This window comes from Hyla sarda, chromosome 4 (genome assembly GCF_029499605.1).
Source record: "Hyla sarda isolate aHylSar1 chromosome 4, aHylSar1.hap1, whole genome shotgun sequence".
NCBI lineage: Eukaryota > Metazoa > Chordata > Amphibia > Anura > Hylidae > Hyla > Hyla sarda.
This window is the reverse complement of record NC_079192.1, coordinates 18,298,923-18,314,455: the sequence shown is the minus strand read 5'-3', so window position 1 is coordinate 18,314,455 and position 15,533 is coordinate 18,298,923. Positions and strand designations below refer to the sequence as shown.

Below are 15,533 nucleotides of genomic sequence, written 5' to 3'. Positions count from 1 at the left end.
CCCATATTCAAATTTGCGATATTTCACAAATATATAGACGAATATTCGTCCTATATTCGCAAATTCCGTGTATACATTATATTCGCATATTCGTGTATTCAAGGAAGAAAACAGTGAGGGGGTGGGCAACTTTACTATTGGTTGCTAGGGATGTTGTTGATAACTTCTGACAAGTGTATTTGCATCATTCTAATTGGCCCACAAGTGAAAAGAAGAAATATGCGGAAAAAAGCGAATATTCGCAATTTCAAATATATAGCGGATATATTCGCAATATTCGCGAATTAGCGATATTCACGATAAAAATACGAAATGCGAATATTCGCACCGGTGATAAGTACTGGAAGGATTAAGATTTTTTTCATTAGAAGTTATTTCAAAATCTGTTTAACTTTCTGGTACTAGTTGATTTGAAGAAAAACCAGAGTACCCCTTAAAGGCAATGTTCACTTGATCAAATACCTTACTACATTTTGAGAACAAAAAAAATAGCAGAGAACCACATAGGGTAATAAAGTAACCACAAGTTGATATGACATTAAAGGAAAACTGTCACATGTTTTGTCCCGCACTATCCACAGGTACCTGTGGATAGTGCGGGAGACGCTGAACAATTTGAGTCCTACCTTGCCCGGATCCGCTGCGCCGTTTGCCCGTTACAGGTCTTTTTCTGTGTATTAAAATTAGCACTTAACTGGCAAAGGCGGGGTTACTGCCTTCAACTGCCACTGTGTTGTAACCGCCGCCCTGCCCGCAGCACCGCCCGGCTAATGAATATTCATATATTGCCTTACTATGTTGTCTCATATCGGCCGAGTCCCGGACGCTACTGCACATGTGCGGGATTTCTCACTACACCCGGAAGCGCTCTTCAGCGCTGCTTCATTCGTACAGAGCAGCGCTGAAGTAAGGGTGTAGGCAGTTTGAGACAACATAGTTAGGCAATATATGAATATTCATTAGCCAGGCAGTGCTGCGGGCAGGGCGGCGGTTACAACACAGTGGCAGTTGAAGGCAGTAACCCCGCCTTTGCCAGTTAAGTGCTAATTTTAAGACACAGAAAAAGACCTGTAACGGGCAAACGGCGCAGCGGATCCGGGCAAGGTAGGACTCAAATTGTTCAGTGTCTCCCGCACTATCCACAGGTACCTGTGGATAGTGCGGGACAAAACATGTGACAGTTTTCCTTTAAATGTTCAGACCAGGCTCAACCTGCTTGGGTTGTGGAGCATGCCACAACACCGATAGTAGTGAATCAGTCCCACTTTGTGGGGGGACCAGCACTTTATACATAGGTGCAATGATAGGATATTCAGCAGAGAAAAAGAAAAATAGGGGCCCAAAACAGTGCATCTGACTGAAGACTACTGATACTAGCAAGTCTATGATAGCAGACAAAAAAGTTTTTTGTGTCCATTATGAAAGCGTTTTCGGAAAACTACAGAATTTTTTGCTGTATAAGACGCAATTTTTCTTCCCCAAAACGGGGGGGGGGGGGGGGGAAGTCTGTGCGTCTTATACGGCGAATACACACCTATCACCGCGGTCCCTGCGGCCATCATCGGCCGGGACCCGTGGCTAATACAGGACATCACCGATCGCGGTGATGACCTGTATGAACCCTTCAGACATGGCAATCAAAGCTGACCGCCGCGTCTGAAGCGAAAATAACACTAACCCGGCTGTTCAGTCGGGCTGTTTGGGACCGCCGCGGTGAAACAGCTTACAGGACACCGGGAGGGACCTTACCTGCCTCCTTGGTGTCTGCTCCGTGACGGGATCCCCTGCATGGCCGGCGCACTCCTTCGACATCATCACATCATCGCGCACGCTGTCCCGTCATCCAATAGGAGCGGCGTGCGTAGCGACGTGATGACAGCGACGGAGAGCGTGGATCCCGGGGAAGAAGACATCCGGAGCGACGGGGAAACCCCGGGGACGCGGCGACAGCGATGGAGCAACATCCAGGGCAGCGGTGAGGAGCGGTGACGTTCCGGAGCGGCGGGGACACGTGAGTATTACCTCCTATCCAGTGGTCTTCAACCTGCGGACCTCCAGATGTTGCAGAACTACAACTCCCAGCTGGGAGTTGTAGTTTTGCAACATCTGGAGGTCCACAGGTTGAAGATCACTGTTGGGTTCAGAATCTTTTTTTTCTAGGTTTTGTACCATTAAAATTGGGCGTCTTATATACCGGTGAGTCCTATAGGGCGAAAAATACGGTAAGTCTCCTTCCTCAGATAAAAAAGGACAAAAAAGTTACTACATTTTTTTAACTTGCAAGGAACCTCTACCTTGGTTCACTGTTACCTGCAGACACCCATTATTGTTCCGCTCTCCACAACATTGATGAACAAACTTCCATCTGTTACAGCTAAATATTTCAGAGCACCCACTGCCACCCCAGATCCTATGTTTTTATGCATAATTGAGTTGCCGGCCTTGTTTGCCTTTGCGAGTCCCACTGGTTTCTGCCAGTTCTGAGCTCATGGACCTGCTGGACATCTTTTGATTTAAAGGGAAATAAGCATGGTAGGTGAGATTTATCAAAATCTGTGCAGAGGCAAAGTTGACCAGTTGCCCGTAGCAACCAATCAGTTTGCTTCTTTTATTTTGAAAAAGGCCTTTGAGAAATAAAAGAAGCAATCTGATTGGTTTCTTTGGGCAACTGGTCAACTTTTCCTCTGCAAAGGTTTTGATAAATCTTTCCCAATGTCTCTTTCATTTGCTACACTAAATCTCCTCAGACAGCCATTGCATATAAAGTCTTCAAATTGCCTGTTTCTCTGTGCTTCTTCTAAAGAGCTTAACCAAATCATGAAACCCCAGTCTGCTTTGAAATCTTTGCTTTGGAGAGTCCTTGCTGATGCAGTATAATTACCTTGTGTCATGCTGCTGTACATAGTCTAGCCACGGTGTATAACCTGTGACACTGAATCCACAACCTCACCTTTGTGGCAGAGTTTGGCTGTTCCTCGCCCAGTTTTAAGCTACAGTCATGGCCGTAAATGTTGGCACCCCTTAAATTTTTCGAGAAAATGAAGTATTTCTCACAGAAAGGATTGCAGTAACACATGATTTGCTATACCCATGTTTATTCCCTTTTTGTGCATTGGAACTAAACCAAAAAAAAGGAAAAAAAGCTAATTGGACATAATGTCACACAGAACTCTAAAAATGGGCTGGACAAAATTATTGGCACCCTTAACTTAATATTTAGCTGCACACCCTTTGGAAAAATAACTGAAATCAGTCACTTCCTATAACCATCAAGCTTCTTACACTTGCCAGCCGGAATGTTGGACCACTCTTCCTTTGCAAACTGCTTCAGGTCTCTCTTATTGTAAGGCGCCTTTTCCCAACAGCAATTTTAGAATCTCTCTGCAGGTGTTCAATGGGATTTAGATCTGGACTCATTGCTGCCACTTCAGAACTCTCCAGCACTTCGTTGCCATCCATTTCTGTTTTTTTTTTTTTACGTATGTTTGGGGTCATTGTCCTGCTGGAAGACCCAAGATCTCGGATGCAAACCCAGATTTTTCAGACTGGGCTATACAGTGCAACCCAAAATCCATTGGTAATCCTCAGATTTCATGATGCCTTGCACACATTCAAGGCACCCAGTGCCAGAGGCAGCAAAACAACCCCAAAACATCATTGAACCTCCACCATATTTCACTGTAGGTACTGTGATCTTTTGGTAAACAGTAGAATGATGTGCTTTACTAAAGAGCTCTATATTGGTCTCATCTGTCCACAAGACACTTTCCCAGAAGGATTTTGGCTTACTCAAGTTAATTTCTCCTGGGTCTCCTGCCATAGCGTTTCATTTAATTTAAATGTTCGCGCTGACACTGATGCTCCCTGAGCCTGCAGGACAGCTTGAATATCTTTGGAACTTGTTTGGGGCTGCTTACCCACTGTCCAGACTATCCTGCGTTGACACTTTTCATCAATTTTTCTCTTTTGTCCTCGCCCAGGGAGATTAGCTACAGTGCCATGGGTTGCAAACTTCTTGATGATGCTGCGCACTGTCGTCAAAGGCAAATCTAGATCTCTGGAGATGGACTTGTAACCTTGAAATTGTTGATATTTTTCCACAATTTTGGTTCTCTAGTCCTTAGACAGTTCTCTTCTCCTCTTTCTGTTGTAAATGCTTATTGTAACACACACAATGCAAAGACTAAGTGAGCTTCTCTCCTTTTTATCTGCTTTCAGGTTTGATTTTACTATTGCCCACACCTGTTACTTGCCCCAGGTGAGTTTAAAGGAGCATCACATGCTTGAAACAATCTTATATTTCCACAATTTTGAAACAGTGCCAATCGTTTTGTCCAGACCATTTTTGGAGTTTGGTGTGACAATATGTCCAATTTGCTTTTTTTCCTCCCTTTTTTGACTTAGTTCCAATACACACAAAAGGAATAAACATTTGTATAGCAAAACATGTGTTACTGCAATCCTTTTCTGTAAGAAATACTTCATTTTCTCGAAAAATGTTAAGGGTACCAACATTTACGGCCATGACTGTACCTACACACCTCTGTTCTGTTTCAGTTAATGATTGTGTTTCAACATACTGTAAGAACCCAAAGGGTTAATCTGCACTGAGGTCTTTTGTTATTCTGGTTACTTTGGAAATGCCGAGTTCTTTGCATGGTCAGCTGACCTTGTTGGCTTTTCACCTGCTTAGCTCCCTATTTAAACCTTCAGTATTCATCCACACTTTGCCTGCAAAAGAGCTCATGCTCTTAGCTAGCGTTTGTACTGTATCTTGCATTTCCGGCATATTTGACCTATTGGCTCCGCTTTCTGACTCCCCTCCTGTTTCTACGATTTAGCTTATCTGTTATCTCTTGGTATTGACTCGGCTTGTGGACTGTGGCTTATTGTGTGTGCATGTTTAGTTATTATTTCTGTTAGTGTTTGTTATTCCATACATTGTCCCGACCTCCGTCTGTATTGGAAGTTTATTTTGTTTTACTTCCAGCACTTATTCAGGCAGGTCACCGTGGTTGTGGACCCGTTGCCTAGAGCACGTGGGAGCAGGTGAGTTCAGGGCTTCACTCTTCCCTGCCCACACGTGACACCTACACATGAAAATAATGATCATTATCACCTGTTTGGTATATTTGGTTAACCATACACCTGACTATAATGCTACAAAATCTCTCACTTTGTGCAGGTGTACGTAGAATAATTTATGCTGTTTTGAAGCCAAAGAACAGTCAGACAAAATATTGATTGCTTTTCTATTCATTCACGTTGCATTCTGTTCATTGATAAAAATAAATTATTACTTCTTCTATTTTGTCCACTTGTGTTAAAAACTTTTGCACTGTGCTAATTGTCTACAGATCTACATATTATTGAAATTATAGACCTGTACTTGGAGTTCATGGTGCCTTAGGCACTTTAGGTGCTGATGTTCACCCCCTCCCCATGTAGCAAATTAGACCACATAGTGTACTGACGGATGTACAATAAACAGAGGTGCATAAGCATCATTTTATTGTATAGAAGCTGAGCCTTTTTTTTTTTTTTTTTTTAATAATGTATGGCATTTCCCGCTCAAGAGAAGAAGATAAAATAGACAGATTTGGCAGACATCTTACCCCTAAGCTGGGTCCATGGCTGAGTAGGAGGCATCTCTGCTTAGTGTCTGGCCCCAAAAGAGTTAAGTGGCGATGCTACTACTTCCTGGCGGACTGAGCAGAAGGAATAAAATGTAATAAACACCCTTGAACCCAGTTATGGAATAGATATAGTTATCAGATCCACTGGCTTTCACTTCATACGTAACTTTGGATTGTGATTGCATAAGGGTACTCAACTTTCGCACAAATTTTTACCCTAAGCTATTGCACTAATCTACAAAGAAGATCTACAAAAAGCTGCCACCACTTGTAACTAAGGCAGCTGCCTCAGTTCAAAATGCACAAATACAGGCACATACTGTGCTCTCTAGCATAAAACAATAAATTGTTTCCTCATTTTTTCTTTGACACTGTAGGCCTTAAGGACCAAGCCAGTTTTCGTTTTTGCAATTTCATTTTTTCCTCAATTTTCCACCTACAGACCCATGCGAGGGCTTGTTTTTTGCATCACCAATTTTTCTTTGTAATGACATCAATAATGTCATGAAAAAATCTATGGCGAAACAAAAAATATATATATTTCTGGGGTGGAATTGAAAAAAAAAGCCCAATTTTGTAAATTTTGGGGGTTGTGTTTCTACTCAGCGCACTTTTTGGTAAAAATGACACCTTATCTTTATTCTATAGGTCCATGCGGTTGCAAGGATACCCAATGTCATCTTCCGACCCCTATAACCTTTTTATTTTTCCGCATACTGATTCACGGGACTTTTTGATCGCTTTTTATTAACCTGTTAAGGACGGAGAGCGTACCTGTATGCCCTACGCCCGCTCCCAGTGACCCTGCATCACACCGGGTCGGTCCCGACTGCTATTCATAGCCAGGACCCTGGGCTAACAGTGCCGCACACTATTAACCGTTCAGAAGCAGCGATCAAAGTTGACCGCCACGTCTGAAAGTGAAAGTAAACGCTTGACGGCAGCTCAGTCGGGCTGATCGGGAAATCGCGATAAAATTGCGATGTCCCAATCAGCTAGGACGCGAGCGGAGGTCCCCTCACCTTGCTCTGTCGCGTCCAATCTGGGTTTGATTGCTCCAAGCCTGAGCTACAGGCTTGAGCAATCGAGCCCCTATCTCGCTGATCCATGCAAAGCTATGGCTTTGCAGGGATCAGCATAAGAGATCAGTGTGCACAGTGCTATAGCTCCCTATGGGAGCTATAGCACTGCAAAAAAAAGTGAAAAAAAAAGGTTAACAAAGGTCATTTAACCCCTTCCCTAATTAAAGTTTGAATCAACCCCCCTTTTCCCATAAAAAAAAACTGTGTAAATAAAAATAAAAATAAACATATGTGGTATTGCCGCGTGCAGAAATGTCCGAACTATAAAAATATATCTTTAATTAAATCGCATGGGAAATGGCGTACGCGCAAAAAAATTCCAAAAATCCAAAATAGTGTATTTTTGGTCACTTTTTATATCATGAAAAAATTTATAAAAAGTAATCTAAAAATCTGATCAATACAAAAATGGTACTGATAAAAACTTCAGAACATGGCGCAAAAAATGAGTAGGGTATCATTTTAACCATATGGACCTACAGAATAAAGATGAGGTGTTGTTTTTACCGAAAAATGCACTGCGTAGAAACGGAAGCCCCCAAAAGTTACAAAATGAAATTTTTTCTTCAATTTTGTCGCACAATGAATTTTTTTTCCGTTTTGCCGGGGATTTTTGGGTGAAATGACTAAGGAGTTAAGCTCCCATTAACTCCCGCAAAGTTGATTGTGGCATCTAAAGGGTTACTGTCGGGCATCGGCCCGACCGGACGATCATAGAAATAGATGTCACACAACACAAATAATTTATTTTTCTTATGCAACTTTTAGTGTTTTTTCTTCATCATAGACAGCATAGTCCAAATACATCTAAAAGTATAAAACATTACGTTCATCCAGGGTGCACCAGCTAGGGGCGCTAGACACTCCTTGTTAGCCGGATCATTTTTGCCCACTCCCAGGCATCCTTGAGAAAGGAGGCGTGACCTCTGAAACGTCGTCTGTGTTCAACGCGATCTCGGCAGCTGTCTCCTTCATGAGAGGAAGGATCCTCAGCCGCAGGATGCCCAGGAGTGGGTAAAAATGATCTAGAGCATCTAGTCGGTGCACCCTGGGTGAACGTAAAAAGTTTTATACTTTTTGATATATTTGGCCTATGCTGTCTTTGATGAAGAAAAAACACTAAAAGTTGCATAAGAAAAAGAAACTACATGTGTTGTGTGAAATCTACACGTACTTGTGTTGTGTGATATCTACACGTATATGTTATGTGGAAAGGGAGCCTCCATATTATTCACACTATGTTACCCGGGTGCCAGTAGGTTATTTCTATATATTTCCGACCCGATCGACGATACCTTGCATTAACTGTGGGTCCTAGCGGCTGATAGCAACCGGGACCCACCGAGTATGAAGTGTGCTCAGCTCGTGAGCACACTTCAAACCCTGGAAATGAGTCCCGAAGACCCAGGACTCAAGGGCATGCCTGTAAGCCCTTGGTCCTTAAGAAGATAGAAGCAAGGGCAATTTTTTTTATTTACAATTTAATATACAACAGTATCAGGTCTAAAAAACAAAAAAGATGTAGTAACAGGACACAAACAGAAGCCAAACATCTATGTTTTCAAGAACTCATGTCTATACACAGAATATGGTTGGTTCTATTCTTTTTAAAGATCATTTCCTGAACAAGTTTTTAGGTTGCCATCTGCAAATGACACAAAAAGCCTAGGTATATATGGAGAATTTATGATTGCTTTTACACAGCTTTTTTTGTGTATGTGTGGTAAAAAGGCGCAAAAGAAAAGTTGCAATCTGGGATAAGCGAATCGAATCTGACGAATCCAAATTTGTTATGATTTTCACGAAAAAATTAATTGTGCAAATCGCTTCATTAAGCTCCATTTAGTGCGGTCCAGGCTTCAGGGCATCTAAAATGGCAGATCCACATGTGAGGACATGAGGTAAGGAATCCTGGTAAGGCGGGAAAAAGGGTAGGCGGGATGACCCCAAATCACACGCAGGATGCAGCCTATCAGTAGCCAGTCAACCCTGTGATGTCACAGCCTTATATAATCAGCCAGTCACTTCAGCCTTTCACTGCAGAGAGATAGATAGGGACAGATAGCGCAGTGTGTTGCACAGAAAAGCTTTTTTCCAGCAGCGATTCACCTCCTAGTCACGTCAGCGTTCTGTTGCACAGAGAGAGGGACAGAGAGCAGTGTGTTTCACAGTGTGTTGCACAAAACAGCAGTGATTCAGCTCAAGCACAAATCCTGCCTAGAAGCACTGATAGGTAAGGGAGTGAGATTGAGAGAGAAAGTGCAATTTTAGGTGTAGTACACAGCCACTGTGTGCTGCAGCACTGGTGTATACTGCTGTTATTGTACATAAATACTGTTTTAAGCGTACTGTAGCGTATTTTCCTCCCCTCACAAGTGCATACCACATACGTACATCTAAGTGGTGCACTATTTTGTTCCTGTTAAAGTCTCAAGAGCCTAGATACTGTGAAAGACCAGGCAAAAGTACACACCAGCTGGTGTTGTACACAAATATTGTTTTATGCGTAGTGGAGTGTATTGTACTCCCCTCATATACACACTAAGTATGTCAGGCAGAGAAGTGCCTGGACATGCACAGACAAGTGGCAGAGGTCATCAGGCAGAGGTCGCAGCAGAATAGGGGCGAGTGGCAGCAGGAGTCTCAGCAAGAGGCCTGAGCTCCCGGTATCAGCTAACGGTCGTGTCCCGACCAGCAACCCATCTGCCGTCATCGATTGGTTAACACGGTCATCCACTTCATCACAAGTGACATCTGACACCCCTAGTCAACAGTCGGTGGGTTCCTCAGACACAACCCTCAGTGTGCATGGCACGCGAGCAGTCCCTTTCCTCCCATTGCCTCCATCCTATGCTGTTCCCTCCCCCACAGAAGTATGTTATGATGTGGTTTCAGCTCCACTATTTAGTGAGGACGATCTAGAGGACAGTCAGCAGCTTCTGCCCATTCAAGAATTGGAGGAGACATCAGATGCTTTCTACGCCAGGAGGGCAAGAAGTGATGAGGAGAGTGGTGTGGGAGGTGGTGTTTCGAGCATTCAGGCTCCTGAAGCAGACACTGTTGGGGGACCTGAGGAGGACATCAGTGACGTGCAGACACAACTCGATGATAATGATGATGAAGCCGATCACACTTTGGAGCCAAGTGCAGAAGGGGCTTCATCATCATCAGGAGAAGAGAGTTGCAGGTTTCCCGTGAGGCAGCAGCTGAGCCAACAAGGTGGTAGCATGTTTGGCAGTCAGCATGGTGGCAGAAGTGGAAAGTCTGGAGCCATACGTGCCCGGAGTGGACCACCTGCTTCACGACAGCCTACCTTCGCGGGAGGTAGTGAAACTCAGCTACTCCTAATAGGGAAAATTAGCTACTCGGCAGTGTGGCAGTTTTTCATCAAGCATCTGGAGGAGGTTAACATGGCCACATGCAAGATGTGTCGGCAGAAGGTGAAGCGTGGCCAGGGTCCCAATGTTGGCACCATGGCCCTGGGTCAAGATATGCAGCATCACCATAAAGCATCCTGGGGGAACCATGGCTCCGATGTGGTGGTCCAGCCTACTGCATCTTCCAGTGGCAAGCCGCTCCCTGTTTCAGCCAGCCCAGGCTGCACCACCTCAGCCGGAGGGAGCTATGTGTCATACCCATCTTCTGTCACTTCAGATGCTCCTGCTCCTCCTACATCGAGTCAGTCATTCCGCCAGCAAACCATCGGCAAAGCCATGTCCAAGAGACAACAGTATGCGCCCACTCATCCAACGGCTCAGAAGCTGAATGTGCTCCTGTCCAAGTTGCTGGTGCTGCAGTCCCTCCCTTTTCAAGTGGTGGATTCTGCACCTTTAAGAGAAATGATAGCTTGTGCCAATCCGAGGTGGAGAGTGCTAAGCTGTCATTTCTTTGCGAAGAAGGCAGTACCAGCCCTGCACAATTTTGGGTAATAGAAGGTGGGCCAGTCCTTGAGCCTGTCAGTGTGTACCAAAGTGCATGGCAGCACCAACTTGCAAGACAAAGTGTTCTACACCCCTATTGAGGATCTCTGTAGGCCACAAATAGCTTTTTTTAATAGTGATTCGCCACAAATAAATTCGGAACTAAACTATTTTTTTGAGGGAAAATTCGTTGAATCAGTCGAGTCAAATTTTTCAAAAATGTGCTCATCTCTACCTCTAGCATTTAAGGGTTATCATAGATAAGTTGTTCTTTTTTTCCCTTTGACACTGTGGGTATCAATAGAAGTACAGACAAACTTTTTAATATTTAATTTAATATATAACGGTACTGGGTCTACAAAACAAGAAAAGATTTAGTAACAGGAACTGGGTAACTGGTAGTGTTGCTCGCGAATATTCGCAATTCGAATTTTATTCGCGAATATCGCATATTCGCGAATTCGCGAATATTCGCGAATATAGCGCTATATATTCGTAATTACGAATATTCGTTTTTTTTTTTTTCACAGTACACATCACAGTGATCCTCCCTCTCTGCTTCCAGCTTATGTGGTGTAAGAAGGCTCTAATACTACTGTGTGAGACCGGTGTGCGAATTTTCGCATATGCGAAAGTTGCATATGCTAATCTTCGCATATGCGAATTTTTACTTATGCTAATTTTTGAATATGCGAATTTCGCATGTGTTAATTTTCGCACTCGCGAATATTCGCATATGCGAAAATAAAATGAGGATGTTACGAATATGCGAATATTCGCGAATATGACGAATATTCGTCCATATATTCGCGAATATTCGCGAATTCGAATATGGCCTATGCCGCTCAACACTAGTAACTGGGTTACAAAACAAGAAAAGATGTAGTAACAGGACAAAAACATAAGCCAAACATATCTGCTTTCCATTGAAGATGCCAATACACAGAATATAGTTCATGCTTTTCTTCTTTTTAAAGTCACAAAAAAAATTTGCAATGCATTAACACTCTTTCACTCTTGCACCATGGTCAGCTTTATGCAGTGGTCAGGGATTAAGCAATTGCGACTTTTTAAAAATTGTCACAAATATTTGTGCTAACACTTGTTGCAAATACACATCAGCCCAGACATGGCTTAGCTTTTTTGTGCATTTAGAAAAGTCCCAACATTTCGTGCAATGAGTAAACCATTGATAGTGGTGTACAGAAGGTAAATTTTAGGAAATGTGTACCTGCACAACATGTATTAATTCCCAATGTTTATTTAATAAATTTGGTGCACCTACTCATTAGCAACACACAAAATGAAAGTGCACAAAAATGTACACCAACAATAAAAAATTTCCCCCATAATCCATATGGTAGAAATTGCTGCACTCACCATCACTCTAATAGTTCTTCCCCAGTTGCTGGTATACAAACCATTACAAGGGCAGGCATGTAGAGTCTAGCACAAGGAGAAGGTCAATTCCCTTTCAGGAGCACTCCCTCATCATGAAGCATACCGGAATGTGACAATGCTGTCCCATTTATCCGGGACTTTACATTCCTGCACTTAATTCTTTGTATACCAGCAATAGTTGGGTGAAGAACTCTTAAATCTTTCTACTAATTTATTTTTACCATGTGGATTATTTGGGGGAGGGGTAATTTATCAAGGGTTTAAAAATAGTGTTTTGGGTAAATTTAACACCATTTTTTTTGTCCAATGGCATAATTGCACATAAATGTTTGACTCTTTATGTGATGTCCCGGAGCGGGGACACCTTTTGCTACCATAACACCTGTTTGGGTGGCCTGGGATTGGCATCTGACAAATATGGAACATCTCTCAAATAGAAGCTACTAATGTAAGGTAAAATGCCAACATAGCATCTCAAGTTAGTACTAAGATTCTACATAGCAGCATAACAACAATACAGTGCTGTACCCAGGCTCAGTGCATAAGATATAAGCATAAAGTGCTAAAGTAAAGTACAAGTGCAGGATCAGAGCAGCAAAATACCTACATGTGCAAGCAAAAAGTGCAACAGAGAGACGTCTACCCCTACGTCCGTTTCGGACTTGCGTCCTTCTTCCGGGAGTGGTCTAATCATAATGGTGGTACATATTTATATTAACTCGTGCCCAATCACACCTACGGTATCATATTAGCAGATACAGAACAGCTGTATTACCTGGGGAGTGGCGTGGCGCAGTGTGCTCATCATTGGAATGGGTCCGGATGCGCAGACGCGCGATCCTCGGCGTGTGACGTCGTGACCGCGATACCCGGAACCAGCCGACGAAAGAACACACTGCGTCCATAAACAGGGCTTCCGGTAAGCGCTACGTATGGGAGCGAGGCCATGTGACCAGCCGTCGCCAAGCAACAGCGGCCACATGACCAGGAATCCCATGACCTGCGCACAGCAGCATAGCAAGAACTTAACATACAGTGCCATCTATTGGGCTAATGCACAATGACATGTTAACAGTAAAGGTACAGCGCTCTCTATTGGTAACAATAAGGTATACATATATGAGGCTTGTGAAGCAAATGGAAAAGTGAGGGAAGGGAAAGTGAGGATGTGCAAGAAGTGTGATATAGACCAGTGTAAAACACAATAGATTAAGACATTGTAAATTAATCATATATATAGATAATTCATGAAACATTCATGAAACAAGTAAAAAAATAAAAAATTCTGAAATTATATTATTGTATTGCATCTAATAAAATGGGAACTTGTGACCCGTGCAGATGATGATGTATATGAAATTTACAAAACATGTATATTGTGTATATAATATCTGCTACTGAATTAACTAAGCATTAAAAGGTGAGAGTGTGTGAAGGATGATCAGAATGTGTGGCAATTGATGTATAGATGTGAACAAGTGAGTGCAGAAATGTGTGTAAAACGGTGTGCTGTGTGAATGTGTGCGTGATGCATAAGCAACTGTGGTATGTGAATGCTGTGGGCATGTGAATGAAATGCGTGAGGTGAAAAAGAAGAAGGGGAAAAAAGGGGAGAAAAAGGGAAAAAAAAGAAAAAATGTGGTGTGAAAAAATGAAAAAAATGTGATCACAGCAAACTGAATGAAAATCCTGATGTGAGTGCTTTGATTTGCCAACTATTGTACTTTACCCTCACCCACAATTTCTTTTTGTTCAAGGGGTCCCTGTTCCTACAGCTCCAGGGGACAGCCATGGGGGTGGCCTGTGCGCCTTCCTATGCTAACCTGTTCCTGGGGCTCTGGGAACGGAACCTCCTCCTGTCAGATCATGGGGACGTCTCGATGGATCGCGTCATTTTTTGGGCGCGGTACATCGATGACGTCTTCATGATCTGGCAGGGGACGGTGGAGGATCTTGATAGATTTATGGCAATGGTTAACAGCAACTCTAAAAACATAAAGGTGACGTATTCTTCCAATTATCATCAGGTCGACTTCCTCGATATTACACTGAAGCGAGATTGTGACGGATGGATTCAGACAGATGTGTTCCGCAAAAGCACTGCAGTGAACAGTTACCTTCATGCATCATCATCACACCCTACCTCAACGATTAATGCTATACTGACAGGTCAGTTTCTACGTATGAGACGCATTTGTTCACAGGATGAGGATTTTGAAAAGAGAGCATTGGAATTAAAACATTGTTTCCACAACAGGGGCTACAGTAATAAAAGTATTAAAAAGGCATATGTGCGAGCAAAAAGTGCAGATCGACGTCAACTCTTACAACCAAGGAACCGTAGTACAGATAACAACCAGGTACGTCTGATCACTGGTTACCATTCAAGATGTGAAGAGATGTGTAAATGCATCTCTAAATTTTGGCCAATATTAACATCCGATCCTATACTCAACAGATACATTTCATCTACCCCGAGCATCACAGCTAGAAGATCCCAGAATCTTAAGGACTTGCTGGTCCAAAGCGAGTATGGAGAAGAACCAGCATGTAAGAAATTTGGTTCCAAAGGACCGAAATGGGGATGCATACCCTGTGGCCGGTGTATTGCATGTCCGAACATAGTACGTACAGACAACTTCACCGACAGCTCAGGAAAAACAACTTTTAAGATCACACAGCACATCACCTGTTCTACCAGAGCAGTCGTATATTACGCGACATGCCCATGTCAGAAGATTTATGTCGGACTAACAACTCGCGAACTGAAGGTAAGGGTAAGAGAGCACATGAGGGATATTAGGTTAGCCAGAGTGACAGACAGTGGACACGATTTCAAACCGGTTGCAAGGCACTTTCTAAAATACCACGATGCAGATCCAGCTCTTTTAAAAGTTTGCGGTATTGACAGAATACAGCTTGTGTACAGAATACAGATGTGGCAAAAAGATTGGCTCAGTGTGAATCTCGGTGGATTTATAGACTCCAAACCATGGTACCCCACGGTCTAAATGAAACTCTTCCTTTTGCGCCATTTTTATGATATAGTGAAGTTCTCTGATAGATGGATCATTCCTTTTCCTATTCCCATCATGTGGTGTTCTAATTCTTTTAATGATGGTGTCTTTTGATGTGCCTCACCCTATATTCTTTTTTTTTTTTTTTATATTTTTCACATACTTGTCCATCTGTCTATGATCTATGATCTAGAGACGGGATATTGTGTGCGGAGATGGCGGTTATCGGCTGAGGATTTTTCCACACATGCATGAACTGCTCTTTTTAGTCAATTTTTTTAGTCATTACTTTTCAGATCAATTTATTTTATTCTTTCTTCTTCCATTTCCATTTTTACACAAACATCTACATGTCTCTTAGTTTCCCCACACTTTTTTATTCAGCATAGTCCTTCAATTCTCAATCACATTTAGCACGGTTCTTTAATTCACATACCATTATCATTCATTATATACATCAGATAGGTTCACACATTC

At 42.7% G+C, this 15,533-nt stretch overlaps 2 protein-coding genes across 2 annotated transcripts in view; one reads left to right on the top strand and one right to left on the bottom strand.

Annotated features, from left to right (window-relative positions):
- The window catches only part of LOC130367587 (uncharacterized), a 95,181-nt gene extending 94,094 nt beyond the window's left edge, over positions 1 to 1,087 (bottom strand). Inside the window, exon 1 of the mRNA XM_056570097.1 lies at positions 627 to 1,087. The gene's annotated coding sequence lies outside the window, so the exon portion shown is untranslated. The remainder of the gene's footprint in view (positions 1 to 626) is intronic.
- LOC130367312 (uncharacterized) lies at positions 1,031 to 15,050 on the top strand. Its single transcript, XM_056569720.1, has 5 exons — positions 1,031 to 1,104; positions 4,219 to 4,258; positions 14,067 to 14,208; positions 14,297 to 14,399; positions 14,498 to 15,050. Exons 4-5 carry the CDS (start codon positions 14,329 to 14,331, stop codon positions 15,048 to 15,050), a joined length of 624 nt encoding a protein of 207 aa, XP_056425695.1. The 5' UTR covers positions 1,031 to 1,104; positions 4,219 to 4,258; positions 14,067 to 14,208; positions 14,297 to 14,328.
- Positions 15,051 to 15,533: the final 483 nt, after the last annotated feature.

Coding starts and splice junctions, on each gene's coding strand:
- LOC130367312 (XM_056569720.1), top strand. CDS start 14,329: ATGTGCGAGCAAAAAGTGCAGATCGACGTCAACTCTTACAACCAAGGA. Junction 14,400..14,497: donor GTAGTACAGATAACAACCAG/GTACGTCTGATC, acceptor TATACTCAACAG/ATACATTTCATCTACCCCGA.